Source organism: Loxodonta africana, chromosome 3 (assembly GCF_030014295.1).
Source record: "Loxodonta africana isolate mLoxAfr1 chromosome 3, mLoxAfr1.hap2, whole genome shotgun sequence".
NCBI lineage: Eukaryota > Metazoa > Chordata > Mammalia > Proboscidea > Elephantidae > Loxodonta > Loxodonta africana.
Window position 1 is genome coordinate 12,751,725 of NC_087344.1, and position 22,003 is coordinate 12,773,727.

A 22,003-nucleotide genomic window follows, 5' to 3' on the forward strand; every position below is an offset into this window, starting at 1 on the left:
GCCTGAGTCCTCCTGGCCATCACATGGCATGACTCTGCTCCTCAGCTTGACCTTAACTCCCAGCCCAATCTTCCCGCACTCACCCTGCTCCTCACCAGCTCCAGCACCCTCCCAGGCTCCCTCTTTCCCATCTCATTTCCTTTCCTAGGTTTTTATTTTATTGTTGCTGATGTTGTTAGCTGCTGTCTACTCTACTCTGACTCATGGTGACCCCGTAGGTGCACAGTAGAACTGTGCTTCATGCGGTTTTCAAGGCTGTGAACTTCCAGAAGCAGATTGCCAGGCCTTTCTTTGGAGGCACCTCTGGGTGGGTTTGAACTGCCAACCATTCAGTTAGCAGTTGAGCACTTCACTGTTTTCACCACCTGGAGACTCCTTTTATTGTAGTAAATACATATACGACAAAACATTTGCCAATTCACCATTTTTTACGTGTACGATTCAGTCACATTGGTTCCATTCATCATGTTGTGCAACTATCACCCCAACCGTTTCCAGATTATTCCACCACTGCTCACAGAAACTCAGTGCCCCCCCCCAAGCAATGACTCCTCTTTTCACCTTCCTGCCACCCCTGGGTCTGAGTAGTACAGTTAACACACTCGGCTGCAAACCGAAAGGTTGGTGGTTCGAGGCCACCCAGAGGTGTTTTGGAAGAAAGTCCTGGAGATCTACTTCCAAAAACTCAGCCACTGAAAACCCTACAGAGCACAGCTCTACTCTGACACACACGTGGTGGCCATGAGTCGGAATAGACTCAGCAACAACTGGTACCGCCCTTGGTAACCACTAATACGTTTTGGTCTCTTCTTCCCTAGTTTTTTTTTTTTTTTGTATGAGATGATAGCACCTTCCTTAGTCTCCACAGAGGAGGCTCTGGCACCGACTTCCCCACCCACTCTTCCAGGAAGCCTGCCTGGATTGTTCCCTCCTTCAGCCCGGTTGAACCTGTCCAGTTCCTAAGTACACTGGCTCTCTTAGGCCCACTCTGCCCTCATTTGACACATCCTGCCAGGGAGGAGTTAGGCAGACAAGAGGGAGCGATGGCAGCCTGATGAACTCACTCTCGATAACATGTTCCGCCTCCAGGAAGCCCCCTGTGATGGTTAATTTTGTGTGTGAGCTTGGCTAGGTCATGGTGTCCAGTTGTTTGCTCAAACTCTAGTCTAGTTGCTATTACGAAGTAGTTTCAAAAATCAAACCAAACCAGTTGCCGTCCAGTCAATTCCAACTCATGACGACTCTGTGTACGTCAGAGTAGAACTGTGCTTTGCAGGAGTTTCAATGGCTTGCTTTTTCGAAGCAGATCACCAGGTCTTTCTTCAGAGGAGTTTCTGGGTGAATTCTAACCCCCAGTTAGTAGCTGAGCACTTAAAGGTTTGTGCCACCCAGGGACTCCTATGAAGTAGTTACACATGATTAAGTCAGTTGGCCTCAAGGAAAGCAGATCACACTTCATAATGTGGGCGGGCCTCAACCAATCAGCTGAAGGCCTTAAGAGCAAAAAGGGAGTTTTCCCAGAAACTGGGTGTGTTCTGCCTCCAGACTATAAATAGACATTTTGCCAGAACTTTCCCAATCTTCACAATTTCTGCTGCCTAATCTGTGGATTTTGGGAAGCGAGCCTGAGCTATTTATAGATTTTGGCTGTGTCAGCCCCCAACAATTGCGTGAGCTAATTCTTTAAAATCTCTCTCTCTCTCCTGTTGTTGTCAAGTCAATTTCAACTCATAGAGACCCCACATGTTACAGAGGAGAACTGCTCCATAGGGTTTTCTTGTCTTCAGTCTTTACAAGAGCAGATTGCCAGGTCTTTCTTCTGTGGTGCTGCTGGGTGGGTTCAAACTGCCAACCTTTAGGTTGGTATTCAAGTGTAAACCAGTTGCACAACTCAGGGACCTTCTTTCTCTCTTTCTAAACATATGTATTTTAAAACTGGTTCTGTTTCTCTAGAGAACCCTGACTAAGACACCCATCTACTCCCAGACCAGGAACTCCTTCCTGGGAGGCAGGGACTGGGCTGAGTCTTTTCTGAGCCCCAGGAGAAGGGTCTGTCCAGTGGACAAGGGATAAGGGCAAAGAAGGAAACCCAGCATCAGAGGAAAACCCCAAGAGCAAAGGATGCTGGGAACTGAAGTCAAGCCTTCAAAGATGATTGGTATTTGCCAGGATTACCCAAGGGCAGGAAGGTGGGTGCTCTGGGCAGAGGTGACACAGGCGGGGCCCAGATGGCTGGGGCCAGTCACAGAGAGCCTGGGGGACTGGCTGAGGAGCCAGTTCTCCTGGGGCCACAGGGGAGCCATGGCAAGTTCTTCAGCAGGGGTGGTACAAGGTCAGATTCTGGATTTAGAAAGAGCATGCTCACAGCCAGAAAGAAGTTCTCTGAAGAATGCCCGCAGACATTAAATGAGCTCAGCCTTTGTCGTGGGACAGACCTGGGTTCAAATCCTGCCTGGACACCCTGGAGCTGTTACCCTAACACTTCCTTGAGCCTCAATGGCCTCATCTGTCGAATGGAAGAAGCAGCCAGTCTTAGTTTTCTTGTGCTACTGTGGCAGAAATAGCACAAGGGGGTGGCTTTAATGATGAGAAAGTTATTTTGTGGTGCTTTGTTACAGCTGCCCGAGGACTCCTACAGTAGGTTCTCATCAGCCTCATTTCTGGTCTTGAGCTCCTTAGGCCAGAGGCTCAGGTAGGGTCTGGTGAAGAAGGTGTCAGGGATCATTTGTTGAATGGATGAGGGAGTGAACAAACGAATGAAGATGAGGTCAGCCAGGGCCAGGTCCTGAAGAGCTTTGAATGCAAAGCAAAGGAATCTGGACTTGATCATACAGCCTATGAGCTTAGACTGCCAAAAGAACGAACAAGTCAGTCTTAGAAGAACTAAGTGAGGATGACAAGACCTCAGCTTGCTTACTTTGGACACGTCATCAGGAAAGACCAATCGTTAGAAAAGGACATTGTGTTTGGTAAGGTGGAGGGTCAATGAAAGCGAGGGAGGCCCTCCATGAGGTGGATTGACGCCATAGCCAAAACAATGGACTCAAGCATGCCAACTGTCTTAGTTATCTAGCGCTGCTGTAATAGAAAAACCACACACGTGTGGTTTTAAAGACTGGAAATTAATTTTCTCACAGTTCAAGAGTCTAGGAGTCTGAATTCAGGGCACCAATCTAGGGGAAGACTCTGTCAGCTCTGGAGGAAGGTCCTTGTCTCAACTTCTGCAGCCCTGGTGTTCTTTGGTTCCCTGGCGATCTCCACATGGCACCTATCTTTCTCCCACGTGTGCTCTCTTCTCTCTGTGTCTGATCTACTCTTTTTATGTCTCCAAAGTCATTAGGTTTAAGACACACCCTCTACTGCTATGGCCTCATAATGTAACAAAGAAAACTCTATTCCCAAATGGGATTATATCTACAGCTTTGTTGTTCGGTGCGTTGGAGTCAATTTCTACTCATAGCGACCCCTTGTGACAGAGTGGAACTGCCCCATAGTGTTTTCTAGCTGTAGTCTTTACACAAGGAGCCCTGGTTGCACAGTGGTTAAGCGCTTGGCTGCTAACCGAAAGGTCTGAGGTTCAAACCCACCAGATGTTCTGTGGGAGAAAGATGTGGCAGTCTACTTCTGTAAAGATGGCAGCCTTGGAAACCCTATGGGCATTCTACTCTGCCCTACGGGGTCGCTAAGAGTCGGAATCGACTCAGTGGCAACGGGTTTGGTTTCTGGCATCTTTACGGGAGCGGATCACTGGGTCTTTCCTCCAGCAGAGCCGCTGGATGAGTTCGAAATGCCAGCCTTTCAGTCAGCAGCTGAGCGCTTAACCATTGAACCACCACGGCTGCTTTCTACAGGTACAGGGGTTAGGATTCTAACACATGTATCTGGGGGACACAGCTCAATCCATAACACCGATGATCACGAAGGTGGCACAGGACCGGGCAGTGTTTTGTTCTGTTGTACATAAGCTGGACAGTGAGTAAGGAAGACTGGAGAAGAATTGACTGACACCTTTGAATTGTGATGTTGGCGAGGAATATTGAATATGCCATGGATTGCCAAAAGAACGAATAAATATGTCTTGGAAGAAGTACAACTAGAATGCTCCTGAGAAGCAAGGATGGTGAGACTTTGTCTCATGTACTTTGGACATGTTATCAGGAGGGATCAGTCCCTGGAGCAGGACTTCAGGCTTGGTAAAGTAGAGGGCCAGCAAAAAAAGAGGAAGACCCTCAATGAGATGGATTGACGCAGTGGCTGCAACAATGGGCTCAAGCATAACAATGATTGTGAGGATGGCACAGGACCAGGCAGTGTTTTGTTCTGTTGTACATAGAGTCATGTGAGTCAGAACACAACAATATAAGGTTGCCACGGAGTTGGAACCAACTCCGTGGCAACTAACGGCAACATGAGCCTAGAGCAGGGGAATATGGCTGACTCCTGTTCTCTCCAACGATCCTTCTGGACATCTTGGTGGTAGAGAGGGAGGCTGGGAAGCTGAAGGGGAGGCAGCTGTAGTTGTTTGGAAGACAGGTAAAGAGAGGAGTGGGTGGGAGGGGGAAGGAGGAGGTAAAGAGATCAGGACATGGTTTGGGTTCAAAGGTCGGGTGAGGGGGAGGAGGGTGGTGGTGACTGGGGTCACAAGATGGTGACTGGCAGGAGGAGTAGGTTGAGGGGTAGGTGATGAGCTCCGTTGGGGACACTTTGCATCTGTGGTCCTGGGGAACATTCTGGGGAGGCCCTCAGGAGGCCAGAGAGGGCTGGGCTGGAGCAGAGGTGTGGGGATCAGAGCTTGGAGCGGGAGAAGGTGAGGTGACATAACCCAGTGGTTCTCAGTAGGGGGTACTGCTCCCCCAGGGACAGAATTGTGGGAGCATTTTTGGTTGTCATAGTGATGGGGTCATGAACGGCATGTAGTAGGTGGCGGACCAGGGGTGTCAAATTCACACACAAATTATCCTGTCTGGCAGTCCCCCAGTGCAACACATCAGATGTTCATGTAGGTTACAAACCCATTTATAATCATTGGGACCTTTTTCCATTTTACATATAAGCAGAAAATAAAATTTTTTGCACAGCTGATTGTTGTTAGTTGTCTTCCAGTTGGTTCCAACTCATGGCAACTTTATGTATAAAACAATGAAATGTTGACCAGTCTTGTGCCATCTTCATGATCATTGGTATGTTTGAGCCCATTGTTGTCAACCCATCTCATGGAGGGTTTCCTTCATTTTTGGTGACCTTCCACTTTACCAAACATAGCATCCTTTTCTATTGGTCTTTCCTGATGACATGTCCAAAGTAAGTGAGTCCAAGTCTTGCCTTCTTCGCTTCTAAGGAACATTCTGGTTGTATTTCTTCCAAGACTGATTCATTTGTTTTTCTGGCAGTCCACCATATATTCCATATTCTTCGCTAACACCACAATTTGAATGCATCAATTCTGTTTTCCTTTTTCACTGTCCAGCTTTCGCATGCATATGAGGTGATCAAAGACCATGGCTTGGGTCAGTCAGGAGCCCCTTAGTCATCAAACATGATTGATACCCACTGATTTTTCCAGGTATACAGCTCCCATGTATGGAGGGAGATTTCGATTTTGTTCAGATGTCACTAAGACTTGCTCCACATTTTGGAAGTGCTTGTGGTATGACAGTGGCCAACACCACACTCAGCACTGACACACCTGTAGGCAGATGTGAACACCTGGGTGCTAAAGTGCTGCCTGGGTGTTTTTCGGCCAGTGGCCTGAGCACGTTCATATTTGCACACGTGTTATTATAAGTGATGTTTTCCTGTGCGTTAAAGGATGTCGCATTCTTTGTGAAGTGGTGGGAATCATTGTCTTCCAATATTAGTGAATTTCATTTCAGGATCATGAAGGGGGGTCTTACGAGATGTTTGTGACAGGAAGCAGGTGCTGGGATCAAGGTACCATGAACCCCGGGATAGGGTGAGATGGTCAGGGGCAAACATGAGGTCGTGGGGGCACTTAGTGTGCAGGGCTTGGAGAGTGGAGATGGTGTGCATGGCCTGGGAGGATGGAGACAACCAGGACAAGGGGAGGCCCAGATGTGGAAAAACAAGGAGCCACCTTCCACCTGCTGAAGAGAGCCTGAGCTCACTGGGGACCAAGCGGGACCCAGGGAGGGTGCTGGTGACCTTGGGGTCAGCAATCAGATAGGAGGCAGGAAGTGTAATGGTGGATACATACTTATAGATAGATACGTAGCAGTAGATACATACGGTAGATACATAATAATACATACATACATACATACGGTAGGTAGGGGGTATACCAGATTGAATTGTGTCCCCTCAAAAGATATGTTCAAGTCATAGCCAGTGACGTCACTAGGGGGATGGGGGACGGGGGACAGGGTGTGGATTGCACCGGGTGATGCTGTCAAAGGAGGTAACACCAAATGACTGTCTATAAAATTTTTGTGCAGTGTTTCAGGAGAAATTTATTATAAAAATGTCCCTGTAGTTAGTTATAACAACAAAAGCAGTTTTCATAAGCCCAGTTTAAGTGTATCAATATACCTACAAGGCTAAAACTCTATGCTAATTTACTTTTTGAACCTTCTAATGCGCTTCGGTCAGAGCCGTGATTATTGCCCAATTACAATGACGCTTTGGGTCATGTGGTTTCCTCCGCACACGTTACAAGCACATGCTGTTGTTTTCATCGCAGCTGGTGTTTTTACGGCACCTGATTTTGTCAGATTTCCTCGTGTCTTAGCTACAACACTGTGGTAGTTAGTATTTGTGACTCTATATCAATAACTTTTTGAGAATGAAGTAATAATTAGATGAAAAGGAGAGAAATCAAAAAAAGGCTTCTGCTCAGTTACTAATGATGTAATTAATAAAGTTGTCATTCAATGTAGAAAGATTTTAGAGAAGAATTTTGTTGTTGGTATTCATATCATCTAAGAAGTATTACATTTAAGCAATCTACCACTACTTCACATATTTTTCTATGATTAAAATTGATAATAAACATTTCTAAGGATTCTGTATGGTCTGGCATGGGAGGAGGTCCATGGGGGAGACGGTGACACCATTAGTTAGTGCGTTGGGTGGCACCAGCCTTAGTGACGCCACTGATCACAACTCCTGGTACCTGTGAATGTGACCGTGTTTGGAAATAGGGTCTTTGAAGATGCTGTCAGTTAACATGAAGTCATACTGGAGTGAGTTGAGTCTGTGTAGTGGGTGTCCTTATAAAAGAGAAGACATAGAGAGACATGGAGGGAGGACAGCCCTGTGAGGATGCACCTACAAACCAAGGATGACCAGCTGTCACCAGAAGGGAGAAGAGGGGCATGGAACATTCTCCCGGAGCCCTCAGGAAGAATCAACACGGCCGACACCCCGGTCTTGGATGCCCAGCCTCTGGGGCTGTGAGACGATACATATCTGTTCTTAGAATTCACCTACTTTGTGGCACTTTGTTCCGGCAGCCCCAGGAGGCTCATACAGGAGTGAGGACGACTCTGGGAGAACCTGTCTGCAAAGGGGAAGAGGGAAAGCAGCTGGGGGAGGATGGGGCAGGGGAGGGTATGTTTCCTCTTTTCACAATGAGGAGACCAGAGAGCGTCAAAGACACAGTGAGATTCAAGAGAGAAGGGGTGTCATTTAGGGGCCGGGTGGGGCAGGACAGGGTCTGCCCCGAGCCTGGCCTGTGAGGAGGAGGTGGCACAGCTGTGTAGGTGGGTGAGGTGTCAGGAAGTGGATTCTCTCTCTGAAAGGCTAGAGGGGTATGGCCTTGGATCGTAACTATGGTAACTAATAACAACAACAGTTATAGCTAACACCTGTTGTTAGTTGCCATCGAGTTGGCTCCGATTCATGGTATCCCCATATACAATAGAACAAAATGTTGCCTGGACCTGCACCATCTTCACAATTGTTGGAATGCTTGAGTCCATTGTTGTGGCCATTGTGTATTTTGAGAGCCTTCCAACTTAGGGGCTCATCTTCCAGCATTATATTGGACAATTTGTTGTGATCTATAGGATTTTCATTGGCTGATTTTCAGAAGTCAATTGCCAGGCCTTTCTTCCTAGTCTGTCTTAGTTTGGAAGCTCTGCTGAAACCTGTCTACCGTGGGTGACTCTGCTGGTATTTGAAATACTGGTGGCATAGCTTCCAGCATCGCAGCAACATGCAAGCCACCACAGTATGACAGACAGACAGATGGGTGGTGGAGCTAACACTTCACTAACACTTATTCTGTGCCAGGTGCTCATCTAAGCATTTTACGTGAATCACCTCATTTAATCTCAATACAAACTGAAGGCAACCAAAGCTGTTGCCTTCAAGTCAACTGCAGCTCCTGCGACCCCATGTGTTACAGAGTAGAACTGCTCCATAGAGACTTCTTGGCTATAATCTCTACAGAAGCAGATCGCCAGGCCTTTCTTCTGTGGCATCGTTGGATGGGCTCAACCACCAACCTTAATAGTAGAGCACAAACCATTTGTACTTCGAGGTTGTTACTAGTAGGTCCATTTTACAGAGGGAAAAACTACAGAAACTATGGCACAGAGTGGTTAGGTGTCCTCCCCAAGGTCACACAGTGGGAGCATGGCCATGCAGGAAGGGAGGACCAGCCTGATCTGGGCCAGAGGTGGCTGGGGTTGGGGCATCAGGTCATTCCACAACTGGGCGAGAGCAGGACTGGTCCCATTTAGAGATTCTCCTTTGGGGTCAGCCCTGTCTCATGTTCCTGCTTGCCTTAGTCCAAGGGGGAGCCCAAGGCCACTTCCCTTCCCTGGGGTCAGAGTCCCCACCACCTGGCTCTCCTGGCCCTGAGGGCTCAGTCCCTCCTCCTGTTCCTTCCCTCCCTATCAATCCTGCCCCAGGTCCCTGGGCCCCCCAGATCCACTCCTAGCTCCATCTGGTCAAATTGGTCTGAAGCGTTTGCTGTGGAGGGACAGACAGTTTCGCTCAAGTGGGTGCTGTGTGTGGGAGGACAGTGTCATAGACTGAATTACGTCCCCCCAAGAATGTGTGTATCAATTTGGCTGGGCCATGATTCCCAGTATTGTGTGGTTGTCCTCCATTTTGTGGTTGTAATTTTATGTTAAAGAGGGTTAGGGTGGGATTATAACACCCTTACTAAGGTCACATCCCTGATCCAATGTAAAGGGAGTTTCCCTGGGGTGTGGCCTGCCCCACCTTTTATTTTACAAGAGATAAAAGGAAAGGGAAGCAAGCAGAGAATTGGGGACCTCGTACCATCAAGAAAGAAGCACCGGGAGCGGAGCACATCCCTTGGACCTGGGGTTCCTGCGCAGAGCAGCTCCTAGTCCAGGGGAAGATTGACAAGAAGGACCTTCCTCCAGAGCTGACAGAGGAAGAAAGCCTTCACCTGGCGTTAATGCACTGAATTTGGACTTGTAGCTTACTAGACTGTGAGAAAATAAATTTCTCTTTGTTAAAGCCATCTGCTTGTGGTACTTCTGTTATAGCAGCACTAGATGACTAAGACAGACAGTCAAGAATTTTGAGTATGACAGCTGACCAACTGTGTGTCTGTGGGGAAGCCACTTTTCCTCTCCAAGCCTCAGTATCTCCACCCGTAAAATGTATTCATTAATGGACCTACTCCACGAGGCAGTGGTGGCTCAGTGGTAGAACTCTCCGCTTTCATGCAGAAGGCCTAGGTTCGATTCCCAGCTGATGCTGTTCAAACGCCGCCATCACCCGTCTGTCAGTGGAGGCTCGCGTGTGGTTCTGGTGTTAGTGGAGCTTCCAGACTAAGAGAGACTAGGAAGAAAGGCCTGGTGGGTGACTTCCGAAAATCAGCCAGAGAAAAACCTATGCATCACAGAGATCTGATCCATAGCCGGTCATGGGGATGGTGCAGGACCAGGCAGTGTTTTGCCCCATCGTGCAAGGGGTTGCTAAGAGTTGGGGGCTGACTCGATGGCAACTAACAACAACAACAACGTGGGTCATTGAGAATATTAAATGAGCTGATCAGGGAAAGGGGGAACCAAGGTAACTCAGGAAATGGTAGCTGATGACCCTGAGGGAGTTTAAATGAAGTGATCAGAGTGTGATACAGGGTTCGGATCTATGTATACTTGTTGAGTGAATGAATGAAGTACATTGGGATGAGACACCCCCCGCCCTGTCTCACAGGCATCCCTCTGTGGCCCCAAGTCTACATGGGTCAAATTGAAACCATTTGTTCCTAAGTCTGTTTCTTGGGGTTGGGAGTGCAATGAAGAGGCTGTGGCCACAGTTGACCACAAGCTGAGTGTGACTCAACCTGCTGGGGCTCTTGTGAAAGATAGTCAGGGGCTCGAGGTGGCTGGGGTAGGAGGAAGGAGGTAGCTTCTTCCTTCAGCTCTTCAGAGAGTTCCCCCATCCCAAGGTGGAGGGCAGGGGCAGGGGCTTCCCTGGCACCAAGGGCACTTCCTAAGCCCTGACTGCATGGGGGCGGGTGGGGAGAGGTAAAGACGTGGACCAGGTCTAGACCCTGCTCTTGGGGAGTTCAGTGCACCTTGAGAGCTGGGTCCATGCCAGAGGGCGCTAAGAAGAGGTAAGGGAATCACAGAGGGCTTCCTGCAGGAGGTGGGCCTTGGAACTTGAAGTTCCCAGGCAGGAGTCCTAGGCCAGGAAGGCCTCGGGTGGGTGTGGGGAGCCAGGATTCTGGGTTCCTTGGAATGGAGAGTCCAAATGTGGCTGGAGGGGTGGTTAGGGGTCACTTAAGGCCTTGACGGCAGCAGCAGGGTTGGGCAACCTGGGACGTTTAGGGGTCAGCCTCTAACCTTGTAGGAAGAGGGGGAGGTAGTGGTCAGGGTGGCAGTTAGCATTGTGACCTCTGCAGTCACTGAGTCCAAACCCTCTGCCACTTTCAGGCTGTGTGGCAATGCCCCAAACTGCCCTGCTTCAGTTTCCTCATCTGAAAAATGGGAATACAGAAGGCTAGGGAGGAGTCCCTGGGTACTACAAATGGCTAAGGTGCTTAGCTGCTAACTGAAAGCCTGGCAGTTCGAATCTACCCAGCAACACCTCAGAAGAAAGGCCTGGCAATCTGCCTCTGAAAGGTCACAGCTTTGAAAACCCTATGGAGCAATTCTGCTCTGCATACACGGGGTTGCCATGAGTCAGATCAACTTGACGGCAATTTTTTTTTTTTTTTTTTTGGAGGGCCAGGGACCTCGTGGGGCTGCTGTGAAGACTCAGCGTGGTAATGCCAAGTGTCAATGTCAGCTCTCCTCCCCATCACTGCCAGCAGCAGCAGCAGCAGCAGCCGTAAGTAAGCTCACCGGTCCTGCGGGCACAGCGCCCAGAGGCTGGAGGAAGGGGTGCTTTTGCAATTTGCCCCAACTGCTCTGGCCTCCCCATTCCTGCTGGGGAGACGGGAGAGAGCAGCAGAACGGCCACTTCCTTCCCGCGGGCCCCGTGTGCTGTGGTATGCTGTGGTTGGAGGAGGAGGAGGTGTGGTGATGCTGGGGCTACAGATGCTGCCCAGCTCCTGACCCGGCCCCGCCCTCACCCCCTGGAGGCACCCTAGGGCTGTGGTTCTGCCCTGCCCCAGTGCAGTGGGGCTCTGGGGCTGTGCCCCATATCCCTGTACTGTACAAACCACATCCTCACCTCCAAAGACTCCCAGGGTCTTCCCCCACGGTGGGGGAGGGGGCATGGGCCTCCATTTCCTTTCTGCCTAGCAGAAACCCATGACCCAACATGTGGGGACCCTTGTCTTTGTGGAGCTGGGCCCTTGGTGTAACTGCTGGGGGCTGCTGGGGGTTGATCACTTGGTCCCCAAACATACCCATATGGAGGTGGAACCTAGGCCGGATCCTGCGGCCTCGCCTCTCCCTGGTCAATGAGGAAGAACCTCTGGGAAGAGGCCCCAGCCCTCAACTCAGAAACCTGCCTGCCCCCCACTCTGTGCCCTCCCTCGCCCTCCACTTCCAATCAATTGCAGATCTTATTAATTCTTCCTCTAAAATCTCTCTTGATTCCCAGCCTCTTCTGTCCACCCCGGACCATGCGGCCACCCCACAGCCTTCCTGCTTTATGTCTGAGCCTGAAAAACAGCCACCATCACCATCACGGCACCACCACCACCGACAGCCAACTGCTGTCTCCACCACTTCTTCCCACCAAGGTCAAACAGAAGCTGCAGAGAAGCCCACCAGCCACCATCAAACTGAAACAACTACCGGTGTCTTCCCTACCATCACCACCACCATCATCACCCATCACGACCACCAGCAGCAACGCGTAATAACCAACAACCATCGACAGTAACCACCACCAACAACGTTAGCTGCCATGGAGTCAGGCCCCAACTCATGGTGACCCCATGCGCAACGGAACGAAATGATGCCGGGTCCTGCATCATGCCCATGATTTGATCAGACTGTTGTGTTCCACAGGATTTTCATTGGCAAGTTTTGGAAGTCGATGGCCAGGCCTTTCTTCCTAGTCCGTCTTAGTCTGGAAGCTCCAATGAAACCTGTTCAGCATCCTAGCAACAGGCAAGCCTCCACTGACAGATGGGTGGTGGCTTCACGTGAGCTGCCTTGGCTGGGAATTGAACCTGGGCCACCCATGTGGAAGGTGAGAATTCTCCCACTGAGCCACCAATAACCAAAATAACCAAACCCACTGCCATTGAGTCAATTTTGACTCATGGCAGCCCCATGTGTTACAGAATAGAACTGGCTGTAATCTTTTTTTTTTTTTTTGAGGAACTTTTTTGTTATTGAACTTTAGATGAAGGTTTACAGAACAAACTAGTTTCTCATCCAACAGTTAGTACACACATTGTTCTATGACATTGGTTAACAACCCCACGACATGTCAACACTCTCCGTTCTCAACCCTGGGTTCCTTATTACCAGCTTTCCTGTTCCCTTCTGCCTTCCAGTCCCTGCCCCAGGGCTGGTGTGCCCCTTTAGTCTTGTTTTGTTCCATGGGACGGTTCGGCCTTTGGCTGAAGGGTGAACCTTAGGAGTGACCTCATTACTCAGCTGAGAGGGTGTTCAGGGTCTATACTCTCAGGGTTTCTCCAGTCTTTGGCAGGGAACTGGCTGTAATCTTGATGGAAGCAGATTGCCAGGCCTTTCTTCTGCGGTGCCCCACTGGGTGGGTTTGAACTGCCAAGCTTTAGTTAGTAGTCAAAGGAAAACTATTTGCACCACCCAAGGACTTTTCACCACTCCCATCCAAAGTGCTATTGAGTATTGTGTATTGAGTGCATATTATACGCTCCATGAAGGACTTCATGAACATTTTGTTGGCTACCCCAACATTCTCTCTGACAGTCCCCACCCCCGAGGAAGGTTTCAGCACCCCCAGACAGGGGTAGTGGCCTCCCAGACACCCTGCATTCTGCTCACCATCAGCTTTCACGAGTTCCTCCCCTTCCAGACCCTATCTGCCAAGCAAACTGTTGACTCAGCGTTTCGCTGAGCTTCCTTAAGAGGTGCCGCTCTTGTCTCAAGCAGCAAAGCGTTTCTTGTGTCCTTTTAATCCAAATCTGCCCATCTCATCTCTGGATCCTCTCTGGCTGGGCTCCAACTTGGAGCCCAGAGAGCTGATGGTTTGGTCCTGAGGGACCCCAAGGACTCCTTGGCCAGTGGTGCTCAATTTATCATTGGCTTCCTGAAGGTTGGAGGTTCAAACCTCCCTAGCAGTGCCCTGGAAGAAAGACCTGCTGGTCTGCTTCCATAAAGATTATAGCCAAGAAAACCCTATGGATCAGTTTTACTGTGTATCACATAGGGTCACCATGAGTTGGAATCAACCTGGCAACGGTTTTTTCTAACACAACCGCCCCACCTCTTGCTCCACCTCCCTATCTCCACCCCAGTCAGCTGCCTGCTGTAACCACCGGCAGCCCTGGTTGTCACCACCAGCTCTGTCACTATCCCAGCCACATGCTCTGGTCCTCATTGACAAGGTGACACAAAATGAAAGCTGAAGTGACCTGCCGAGCCTTGTGGGACAGACTTACAGCCAGCCCAAACTCTTTGTCACTGTGTGCATTACAGATGCTGCTGGGTCTGGACCCATGACTGTGACAGTCTCCCCAACACTGTCACCATCACCATCACCATCAGACCTCAACCTCTCCAGGCAGTGACGCTCCTGGCTACAGTTGTCACCGCTGCCATCCTCCTGGGGACAGTGATCTGCGGCGGTGCATACACGCTGTGTCTCCCTGTCTCCTGCCTCTGTGACTGCTCCAGCCACACCATCCTGTCACGACATCGCCACCCCACACGCCATCTGGCAGTTTCCCTTCCCCGCTGTGGCCAAACCCACAGACCCTCCGAACGCTCCAACTGAGAGGCCTCAGAGAGCATCTTCTACCCCTTGACCAACTTCCAAATATGACAGACACAGGAACCAAGGTCCCAACAGGGGAAGTGATTTGCCTATGGCCACAGGAGAGGATGAGGGGCCACATCAGGCTGGTAACTGGGTCCCCTAGAGCCTCGGAAGGGGGTATATCCTCATCCCTGCAGATGCTGTGATACTTCAGGACCATGGACTCTTCTCCCTTTCAGGTACTACTCTGTCCCTGGTCCCTGTCACTGCTCTGGCATCCTAGCCACCATTGGATGGGAGCTCCATGAGGGATGCCAGAGACACCTGAGCTGCACTGACGGGTGAAGGGACCCTCAAGGGTCAGCTGTGCCCCTCCCACTGCCTCACTTTCTGTTGGTGTCTCTAGGCCCGGTGCCCCCCACCCCTGCACTCCTAAGGCCCACCCCTGAAGGACTCACCATGGTGAGGTTGGCTTCTGGGCCCCTGGAGGACTCCCAAGTAGGTCCTGGCTGGGGTGCAGGCTCAGGGGGCTGTAGGGGGCGGCTGGGGCATGGCCCTACTCCAGCTCCTTCACCCAACTCCGGGCCCTAGTTCCTCTTACAACAGCCCCCCTCTCACTTCCTTTGGCGGGAGGGGCTGTGGCTGCGGAAGAGGGAAGCTGGAGGCGGGGACAGAGCTGGGGTGCAGTGGTGGTGGGGCTTGGGGGAACTGGCTGTTTAGGGCTCTGGGCCTGAAGGGAGAGGCTGAAGACTGATAACAGTCACTGCCAGATCCCAGAAGGCCCCTTCTTCAATTGCCAGTGGACAGGGCTGCAGCAAGAAGCACTCAGGTCAGCTTGCTGCAGGACCAGAAACTCTTTTCAGGGCAGTTCTGGGAAGCACTTGGGTTGCTCAGGACCCTCAAAACTGGGGGGGGGGGGTCGGGGGAGCATCACTTCAGATATGAGTTTGTTCTGGGGGAAAACCAAACCAGTCGCCTTGGAGTTGACCCCAACTCACAGCGACCCCTTGTATGTCAGAGCAGAACTGCACTCCATAGGTTTTCAAAGTGACCTTTTGGAAGCAGATCACCAGGCCTTTCTTCCAAGATGCCTCTGGGTGAACTTGAACCACCAACCTTTCGAGTGCTTAAGGGTTTGTACCACCCAGGGACTCCCTGCTCTGGACATCCCTGGCAAACTCCATCTTCCAGAGCTTCCTTGCAGGTGTGTGTGTCTAGGGTGGGGGGCAGACAGGGGCAGATTAACCAGTAAGCACCAGCCTGCATTGAGCAAATTACGCTTAATTGTATTTACTTGCCAATCTATGGTGTGCAATTTCACATAGGTTTCAACACGTCTTTGACGTGGTGGGGGACACGTGAAATTGTGCACTGCAGGTTGGTGGGAAGGCACAATTAGGCCAGTGCCCACTCTGCTCATTGGGTAGTCCAGCGGGCGGTGGGGGGCGGGGGGGTGGGGAGGCGGGGTAGTCGCAGCTCTGCTACTTCCTGGGTGTCCTGGTCTCTCGGAACCTCTATTTCTCATTGCACAGCGGGTATGGCCCACGGTGGGCTCTATTAAGTGTTGGTCCCTATCCTGATCCTCAAGAGACCGGCACCCAGGAGGTTGTCCTCTCCCCAGGCCATGTTCCAGGAGTGGCTGAGGCAGAACCCTGCCCTGGGAGAGCCTGGCAGGGACAGGCGGTACGTTCAGGCTTGGGGGCCGCGCACCAGCGTTCGGCCTAGAAGATGTCGAGACGAGGCGCCCCCTAGTGGCCACATATGGGAGCTTGTCCCGCCCTGAATCTCCGGGCTGTTGCTGAGCTGACCAAGGTTCTGGCAGGGAACTTCAGCGATGCCGCTTGGGGCTAAGGTGGACTCCACCTTGCTGGGGGTCATGGCAGGCTTCTGGTACGAGGTGACATTGGCGTTGAGCCTCCAGGGTGAGTTGGAGTTACCAGGTGAGGAGGGGCAGGGAAGGGTGTTCCTGGCGGAGGAAGCGGCTGGAGCAAAGACCCAGAGGTGGGAAGAGGGGTGAGATTGAGGAACTTCACCGAGCCTGGAGTGACTGGAGCTGCGAATGTCCTGGAGTGTGGTGGGCCAGGATGGCCAGAGCCTGACTGGATGGCTTTGAGAGCCTCTGTGAGAAGCTGTCCTTTTTCTTGTATGTTAGTAAATACCCCCTTCTGGTATGGGGTCCCCCTGTGAGGGGCTGGGGGATGTTGCTGGATGTGACCCAGACACGTGGACACACTCAGCCCCACGCAGAAATCTACACAAGACAGAACTTTATTGATGGGGGGCTTCCTGGTGAGGGTTTGTGGGCCCCAGGGCAGGGCCTGTAGCACCATGATGGGGGGGCAGCTGGTTGTCTGTGTCCCCCAGGGACAGGCAGGGCTGACGTTGGGATGGGTCTTCCCAGCTCTTCGCCACCCCTACAGCTGGTCTGGTCAGGGGGAAGGTGTCAGGGAGGTGGTGCTAAGCCCCCTCACCCCAGCTCAGAGTAGAAGGGAAGGGGCAGTGCTGGGGGGGCAGGGCACCGGTAGACCCCTTCCCCACCCGACTCTTCACAGTACATATTCCCATCAAAAGGGGAAAGCGTTGGGTGGGTAAAAGAGTCTTGGGGAGAACAGTTGTTCCCCCATCCCACCTTGGAGGGGGTCTTACCATGTGAAATGGGAGAGGGTTTGAGGAGGGGCCCTGGAAGTGGCCAGCCCCTCCCCATCCCCCAGTCAAGGGCCCTGCAGGGGTTCCCAATAAATAACTTCAGGCTCCACCCCACCCTTCACTCCCAGCTTCTGCCTGCTCTGCCCCCTCAGCCGGCCAAGGGCAGGCCTGGGCACCCTCCCCCTCAAGCTGGCGCCCAGCTGTGGTTCTGGGTGCCGCCCGCCCCCTAGCGGCCCTGGCAGGTTTTGCAACACATCTGGCGAAAGTAGGCTCGGCTGCAGAACTGGAATTTCAGCACCAGGGGGCAGTAGGCGACCTTGTTCACATCCTTGCACTCTGGTTGTGGAAGAAGGGGGGAATCAGATCTTTGCGCCCCTCCTCCGTGCCTGCACAGTGCTTCCTAGTGCACGATTTGCCCCTCTGTGCCATGGTTTCCTCGACTGTCAAATCAAAATCGGTTGCCTTCAAATTGATTCTGACTCATGGTGACCCCAATGTGTTGTCACAGTAGAACTGTATTCCACAGGGTTTTCAATGGCTGACTGTTTAGAAGAGCGCCAGGCCTTTCTTCTGAGGCACCTCTGGGTGGACTCAAACCTCCAACCTTTTGATTAGCAGCCAAGTGCGTTAACCATTTGCACCGCCCAGGGATTCCTTAAATTGTCGAAGGGAGCTTATAATAGTACTTATATCATCCGGAAAGAGTTGGGTTTTGGCATAACATGTACCAAAAAATAAATAAATAAATAAATAAAATAAAAAAACAAAAACCTGTTGCCATCAAGTCGATTCCGACTCATGGCGACACCATGTGTGCAGAGTAGAACTGCTCTGTAGAGTTTTCATGGCTGTGATCTTCTGCGTCACCCAGGGACCTTGTATGGCACATTCTCTCGCTGCCATCAAATCCATTACAGCTCACAGCAAGCAACCCTACATGACAGAGTAGAACTGCCCATAGGGTTTCCAAGGCTGCACATCTTTATGGAAGCAGACTGCCACACTTTTCCCTCGTGGAGCCGCTGGTGGGTTTGAACTACTGACCTTTCTGTTAGCAGCTGAGCGCTTAACTACTGCACCACCAGGGTTCCTTCATATGGCACACAGTAGCACTTAATAAATGTTTATGGGGAGGGGATTGGGGGGACAAATGGCTTGGCAGAGACAGGAAAAAACATTTTGATAACTTGAGAAGTTATAGGGTCACTAGTCAATCCCCCCAGGCCCTCCTGTGGTTTCCTTGCTTCTGGACAGGGCCCATCCTGGTACCCCCACCCCCATCCTCTGTCCCTGTACCTTCGGGGGCATCCCCAGCAGGCACGCTCTCACACTTGGTCTCACACTGCTGTGTGGCAGGCGGCCTCAGCGCCTCGGTGCACTCTCGCGATGGCTGGCCCATGTGGCTGGTGCAGCGCACGGTGCGCTGTTGCTGCCCAAAGCCGCAGTGCGCAGAGCACTGCCGGGAGTCGCCACTGAGCTGCCGCCCCGCCCCCTGCCACCCCCCCACCCACTCCGGGTGTGCCCGCCTACCTCGCCCCACTCGCCCGCCACCCAGCGGGCCGGGGGACAGCGGCGCAAATTGCAGCGCATGGTGACCGGCGGCTTGGCTGCGGGTGGGCAGTGTGCAGGGGGCAGCGTGGCACGGTGATCAGCGCTTTTGCAAAGGACCACACGGTGGCGGAGGCCGGGCCCACAGCTGGGGGTGCACTGCGGTTGGAGGGGTGTTTCATGCCTCAGAGGGCACTCCTATCCCCACGTGTGCAGGGGGTGGGCAGGGTGTGGACACGTGGGCACCCCAGCGGGCACCGCAGTCGCCCCAAGTGCACAGGGGACTGGAGGAGTGGGGGTGGCTAACTTGGAATAGTCGAAGGTCAACACTGGGGCTGGCGGGAGGGGCTCGCGACTATGGAGCCAAGGGCACCCCAGCCCCTGCCCTCTATGCACAGGGTGTGGGCAGGGCACCGGGGGAAGGGGTGGCGGACCTCAGACCAGTCCAGGGCGGCCCACTCGGGCGGGCATGTGGGGCCCTGGCAGGCCTCGAGCACGGGTGGGCGGGGCTGCGGGCATGCGCTGTCGTCCAGTGCCTTCTCCTCTGCGGCTGAGACGCGGCGCTGGCACACAACAGAGCGGCTGCGCACGCCGGCGTCACAGCTTCGGCTGCAGCGTGACCAATTCCCTACAACCCAGCTGTGAGGGGTGGGATGGGTTATGGGGTCACAGGGGGTATGCTGGGGCTCCGACTCTGGATCTGCTGCACCCTGACACTGGGGCACCATGATACTCATACCCCCAGCATCCTTACGGATGCACTATTGCCCCAGAAGGGAGCACTGTTGCCCCAGGAGGGAGCATAACTACTAACCCTAAGAGAGCTGCCTCCATTTGGAGCATCCTTACCCTGCACCCTCACCTAGATTGAGGGTGGGGAGGCGCATTACCCTAAGGGGAGATGATCACCAGGATGGTTAGCTTGCCTAGGGAGCTCCATCGTTCTAATTCTGACCACCTTGGGGAGCACTCCTGTCCCAATTATGGAAGTGCTGTACCCTGATCCCCCAGAAAAGTGGGCTCCCCCTCCTTGGGAGCACTCAGGAGCAGTATTGCCCCAACTCTAGGTGCACTGTCACCCTGATTCAGCTAAGGCCTGCTGCCCACCCCCAGGGGCACTCTCTCTGGCCCAGGGAGCACTCTCCCCCCACCCAGGGTGACCCCACCTACCAACAGGGCAGGCACTCACTCTGGTGGGCAGGGCTCTGTATTGCAGGCACGCTGCCTCTTGGGCAGCTTGCTGTGGGCACTGCAGTGGTGCGGGGCCACAGTTGTGCTGTCCAGCTGGCTGCGGCACTCCACGGCCTGCACCTGGCTGCCTGGGGCGGGGTGAGAGGCCAGCTCAGCCCTGTGGCCCAGACCTCTGCCCATGTGCCTAGTGCCCACGCCCCAGCCCTGCCTGGCCTCACCGCCTGCACACTGGGCGGAGCACTTGGTCCACGGTGCGTAGTGCCAGGAGTAGGGAGGCAGTGCGTAGCGGGCAATGGGCGCATTGAAGCGGTAACGCAGGGTGGAGAGCTCTGTCCGCGCCAGCACCTGGAAAGGGACATCAGGGGGTCACACAGTGGCTCCAAGCCAGCTTGAGCCTCCCTCCAAATGTCTCTGGTGCCTGTTGTTACCATGACAACGAGAGATGCGTTGATAGGTCCCAGGGCTTCTAGGCTCTGGGTCTGGTCTGGCCCCTGTCGCAGCTGGAAGGTAGTCCCAGCCAGGGGCAGGCGGTGGGGCTGGGGGGTCCCAGGCAGCCCCTCCAGCAGCAGGGATTCCTGGTCCCCCTTCAGGGCTGGGGGACAGTGCAGGGCTCAGAACTCCAGCTGCGCTGACCCCCCGCTGGCCCCCAATTCCCCATCCCCCACCTCCAGCTCACCCAGGTGACTGAGAGAGAGGTTCAGGTCCTGGATGAAAATGTGGACAGAGCCTTTGGGGATCCAGACGACTTCCTCGTACCCTGGACAGTGGAGCGCAGATATTGCCCAGGTGGCTCGTTCCCAGATATCTGCCTTCTCCCCCACCTCTGGCCCCTGATGATCACAGCTAACCACATAGGGCTCCCTGTGTACCAGGCACTAAGTGCTCACAGGTACACCCCACTGCACCCCACTCCAGCTCCGTGAATTCGATGTGTCATCAATCCTGTTTTACAGATGGAAAAACTAAGGCCCAGAGAAGCTAAGCAAATTGCCCAGGTTTTACAGCTAGGAAGTGGCTGGGCTGGGATTTGAACCCAAACCTTCCTGCCTCTCTAACTACCAAAATGGTATGACCCCTCCACCCGGCACCCCAATAAGCAGGCCTGGGTGGAAGGAAGGGGGCATGGCAGAGACCCTGACTCACACAGTATGACATGATGGAGTGTATATAGTAGTAGCCAAAGTTGGGTTTGCAACTGGCTCTACCTCTTGCTACTGGATGATCTTGGGCACCTGTGAATCCTCCAACCTGGCCCACCTGTGCCCTCCGTGAGTCCTAGTTTGTCAGCCTGGGCCCTATCATTGTTCCCTGAACCCTGAACGCAAGTCTTACTGTGTGTCTGGACCCACATTTCCCTGCAGCCAGGTTACAATCTCCCACCCCTCGGGCAGGGGTCAATCAACAATACTGAACCCCAGGGGTCAGATCGGTGTCTCCCAGGGCTGAGGACCCCCTATTTCCATCACCTTCTCAGCTCTTTCTCCTGGACCCACCAGACCTCACTGTGGTGTTCTTCTGGCCCCTCTCAACCTCCCTGTGTCCTAACTCAGCATCTTTCCTGTTCCTCCTGCCAGCCACCATTTTAGAAACAGCCCAGTGTCCACCAGTGTTCACTTGGATGTGGGTGTGGACCCCTCTCTCCCTCCTTCCTATATCCAGTCAGTCCTCAAGGTCTGCTGTCCTAGGCCCTGAATTTATCTTCACTGCCCCTCCTGACTTCCGATCACCACGTTATCCCACTTGGGACGCCAGCTGCCAGGCTGGCCCTTGTAAAACCCCAACCTAATCCTTTTGGGGGAATGAAATCCCAACTCTGCAACCCTCTCCTGGTTGGCCTGTGAGCTGGCTTCTGGCAGCCCTCCCACCTCACCTTGCCACACTCCCTTCCTCTGGTAGTATATGCTCCAGCTTCCTCAGAGCTTCTGGAACCTTCCTCCCATGGACCTTCCTCCCACTTGAGGCTCTTTCTCCTTTAGGAGAGGCTGGGAAGGCTGCTTAAGCTCTCCACACCCTCTGAATATCCCTTCTGGTGAGCCTTTTCCTGCTCGCATAGACAGTGAGCCCCTCAGTCCCTTGTGGCTCAGAGTGACCCCTTGTGGCCCAGCATGAGGCCCCCAGGGTGGGGGAGGGGAGAGACTTCAGTTAACCCCTTTAAAAAACAAAACAAAAAAAACAGTTGCTGTCAAGTCTATTTTGACTTATGGTAAGCCCAACTGTGTCAGAGTTGTGCAAGGCTCCGTGGGGTTTTTAATGGCTGAGTTTTTGGAAGGACGTTGCTAGGCCTTTTTTCCAAGGTCCCTCTGGGTGG

General features: G+C 52.8%; 2 protein-coding genes and 1 long non-coding RNA gene across 8 annotated transcripts in view; 1 reads left to right on the plus strand and 2 right to left on the minus strand.

Annotated features, from left to right (window-relative positions):
* MYO1F (myosin IF) overlaps nt 1-14,915 on the minus strand; it is a 52,442-nt gene extending 37,527 nt beyond the window's left edge. Inside the window, exons 1-2 of one of the 2 annotated variants that reach the window (XM_064280517.1) lie at nt 14,769-14,915; nt 9,620-9,780 (exon numbers count right to left, since the gene is read on the minus strand). In XM_064280517.1, coding sequence (XP_064136587.1) covers nt 9,620-9,664 — 45 coding nt within the window. In that variant the 5' untranslated portion in view covers nt 9,665-9,780; nt 14,769-14,915. The remainder of the gene's footprint in view (nt 1-9,619; nt 9,781-14,768) is intronic. The other variant, XM_064280518.1, reaches the window with a different exon arrangement.
* Nucleotides 838-15,213, plus strand: LOC135230607 (uncharacterized). Its single transcript, XR_010321214.1, has 4 exons — nt 838-10,561; nt 11,173-11,277; nt 11,998-12,594; nt 14,031-15,213. It is a non-coding gene; the product is annotated as an uncharacterized LOC135230607 (long non-coding RNA).
* Nucleotides 15,214-16,560: 1,347 nt separating this feature from the next.
* The window catches only part of ADAMTS10 (ADAM metallopeptidase with thrombospondin type 1 motif 10), a 30,688-nt gene continuing 25,245 nt past the window's right edge, over nt 16,561-22,003 (minus strand). For 2 of the 5 annotated variants that reach the window (XM_064280523.1, XM_064280525.1), the window contains 8 exons: nt 20,372-20,452; nt 20,124-20,287; nt 19,914-20,040; nt 19,694-19,823; nt 18,939-19,143; nt 18,487-18,663; nt 18,253-18,412; nt 16,561-17,292 (listed from right to left, as the gene is read on the minus strand). In XM_064280523.1, the coding sequence (XP_064136593.1) occupies nt 17,183-17,292; nt 18,253-18,412; nt 18,487-18,663; nt 18,939-19,143; nt 19,694-19,823; nt 19,914-20,040; nt 20,124-20,287; nt 20,372-20,452 (1,154 nt within the window). In that variant the 3' untranslated portion in view covers nt 16,561-17,182. Of the gene's footprint in view, nt 17,293-18,252; nt 18,413-18,486; nt 18,664-18,938; nt 19,144-19,693; nt 19,824-19,913; nt 20,041-20,123; nt 20,288-20,371; nt 20,453-22,003 lie in introns of those variants that run through there. The other 3 variants (XR_010321215.1, XM_064280526.1, XM_064280527.1) reach the window with 3 other exon arrangements.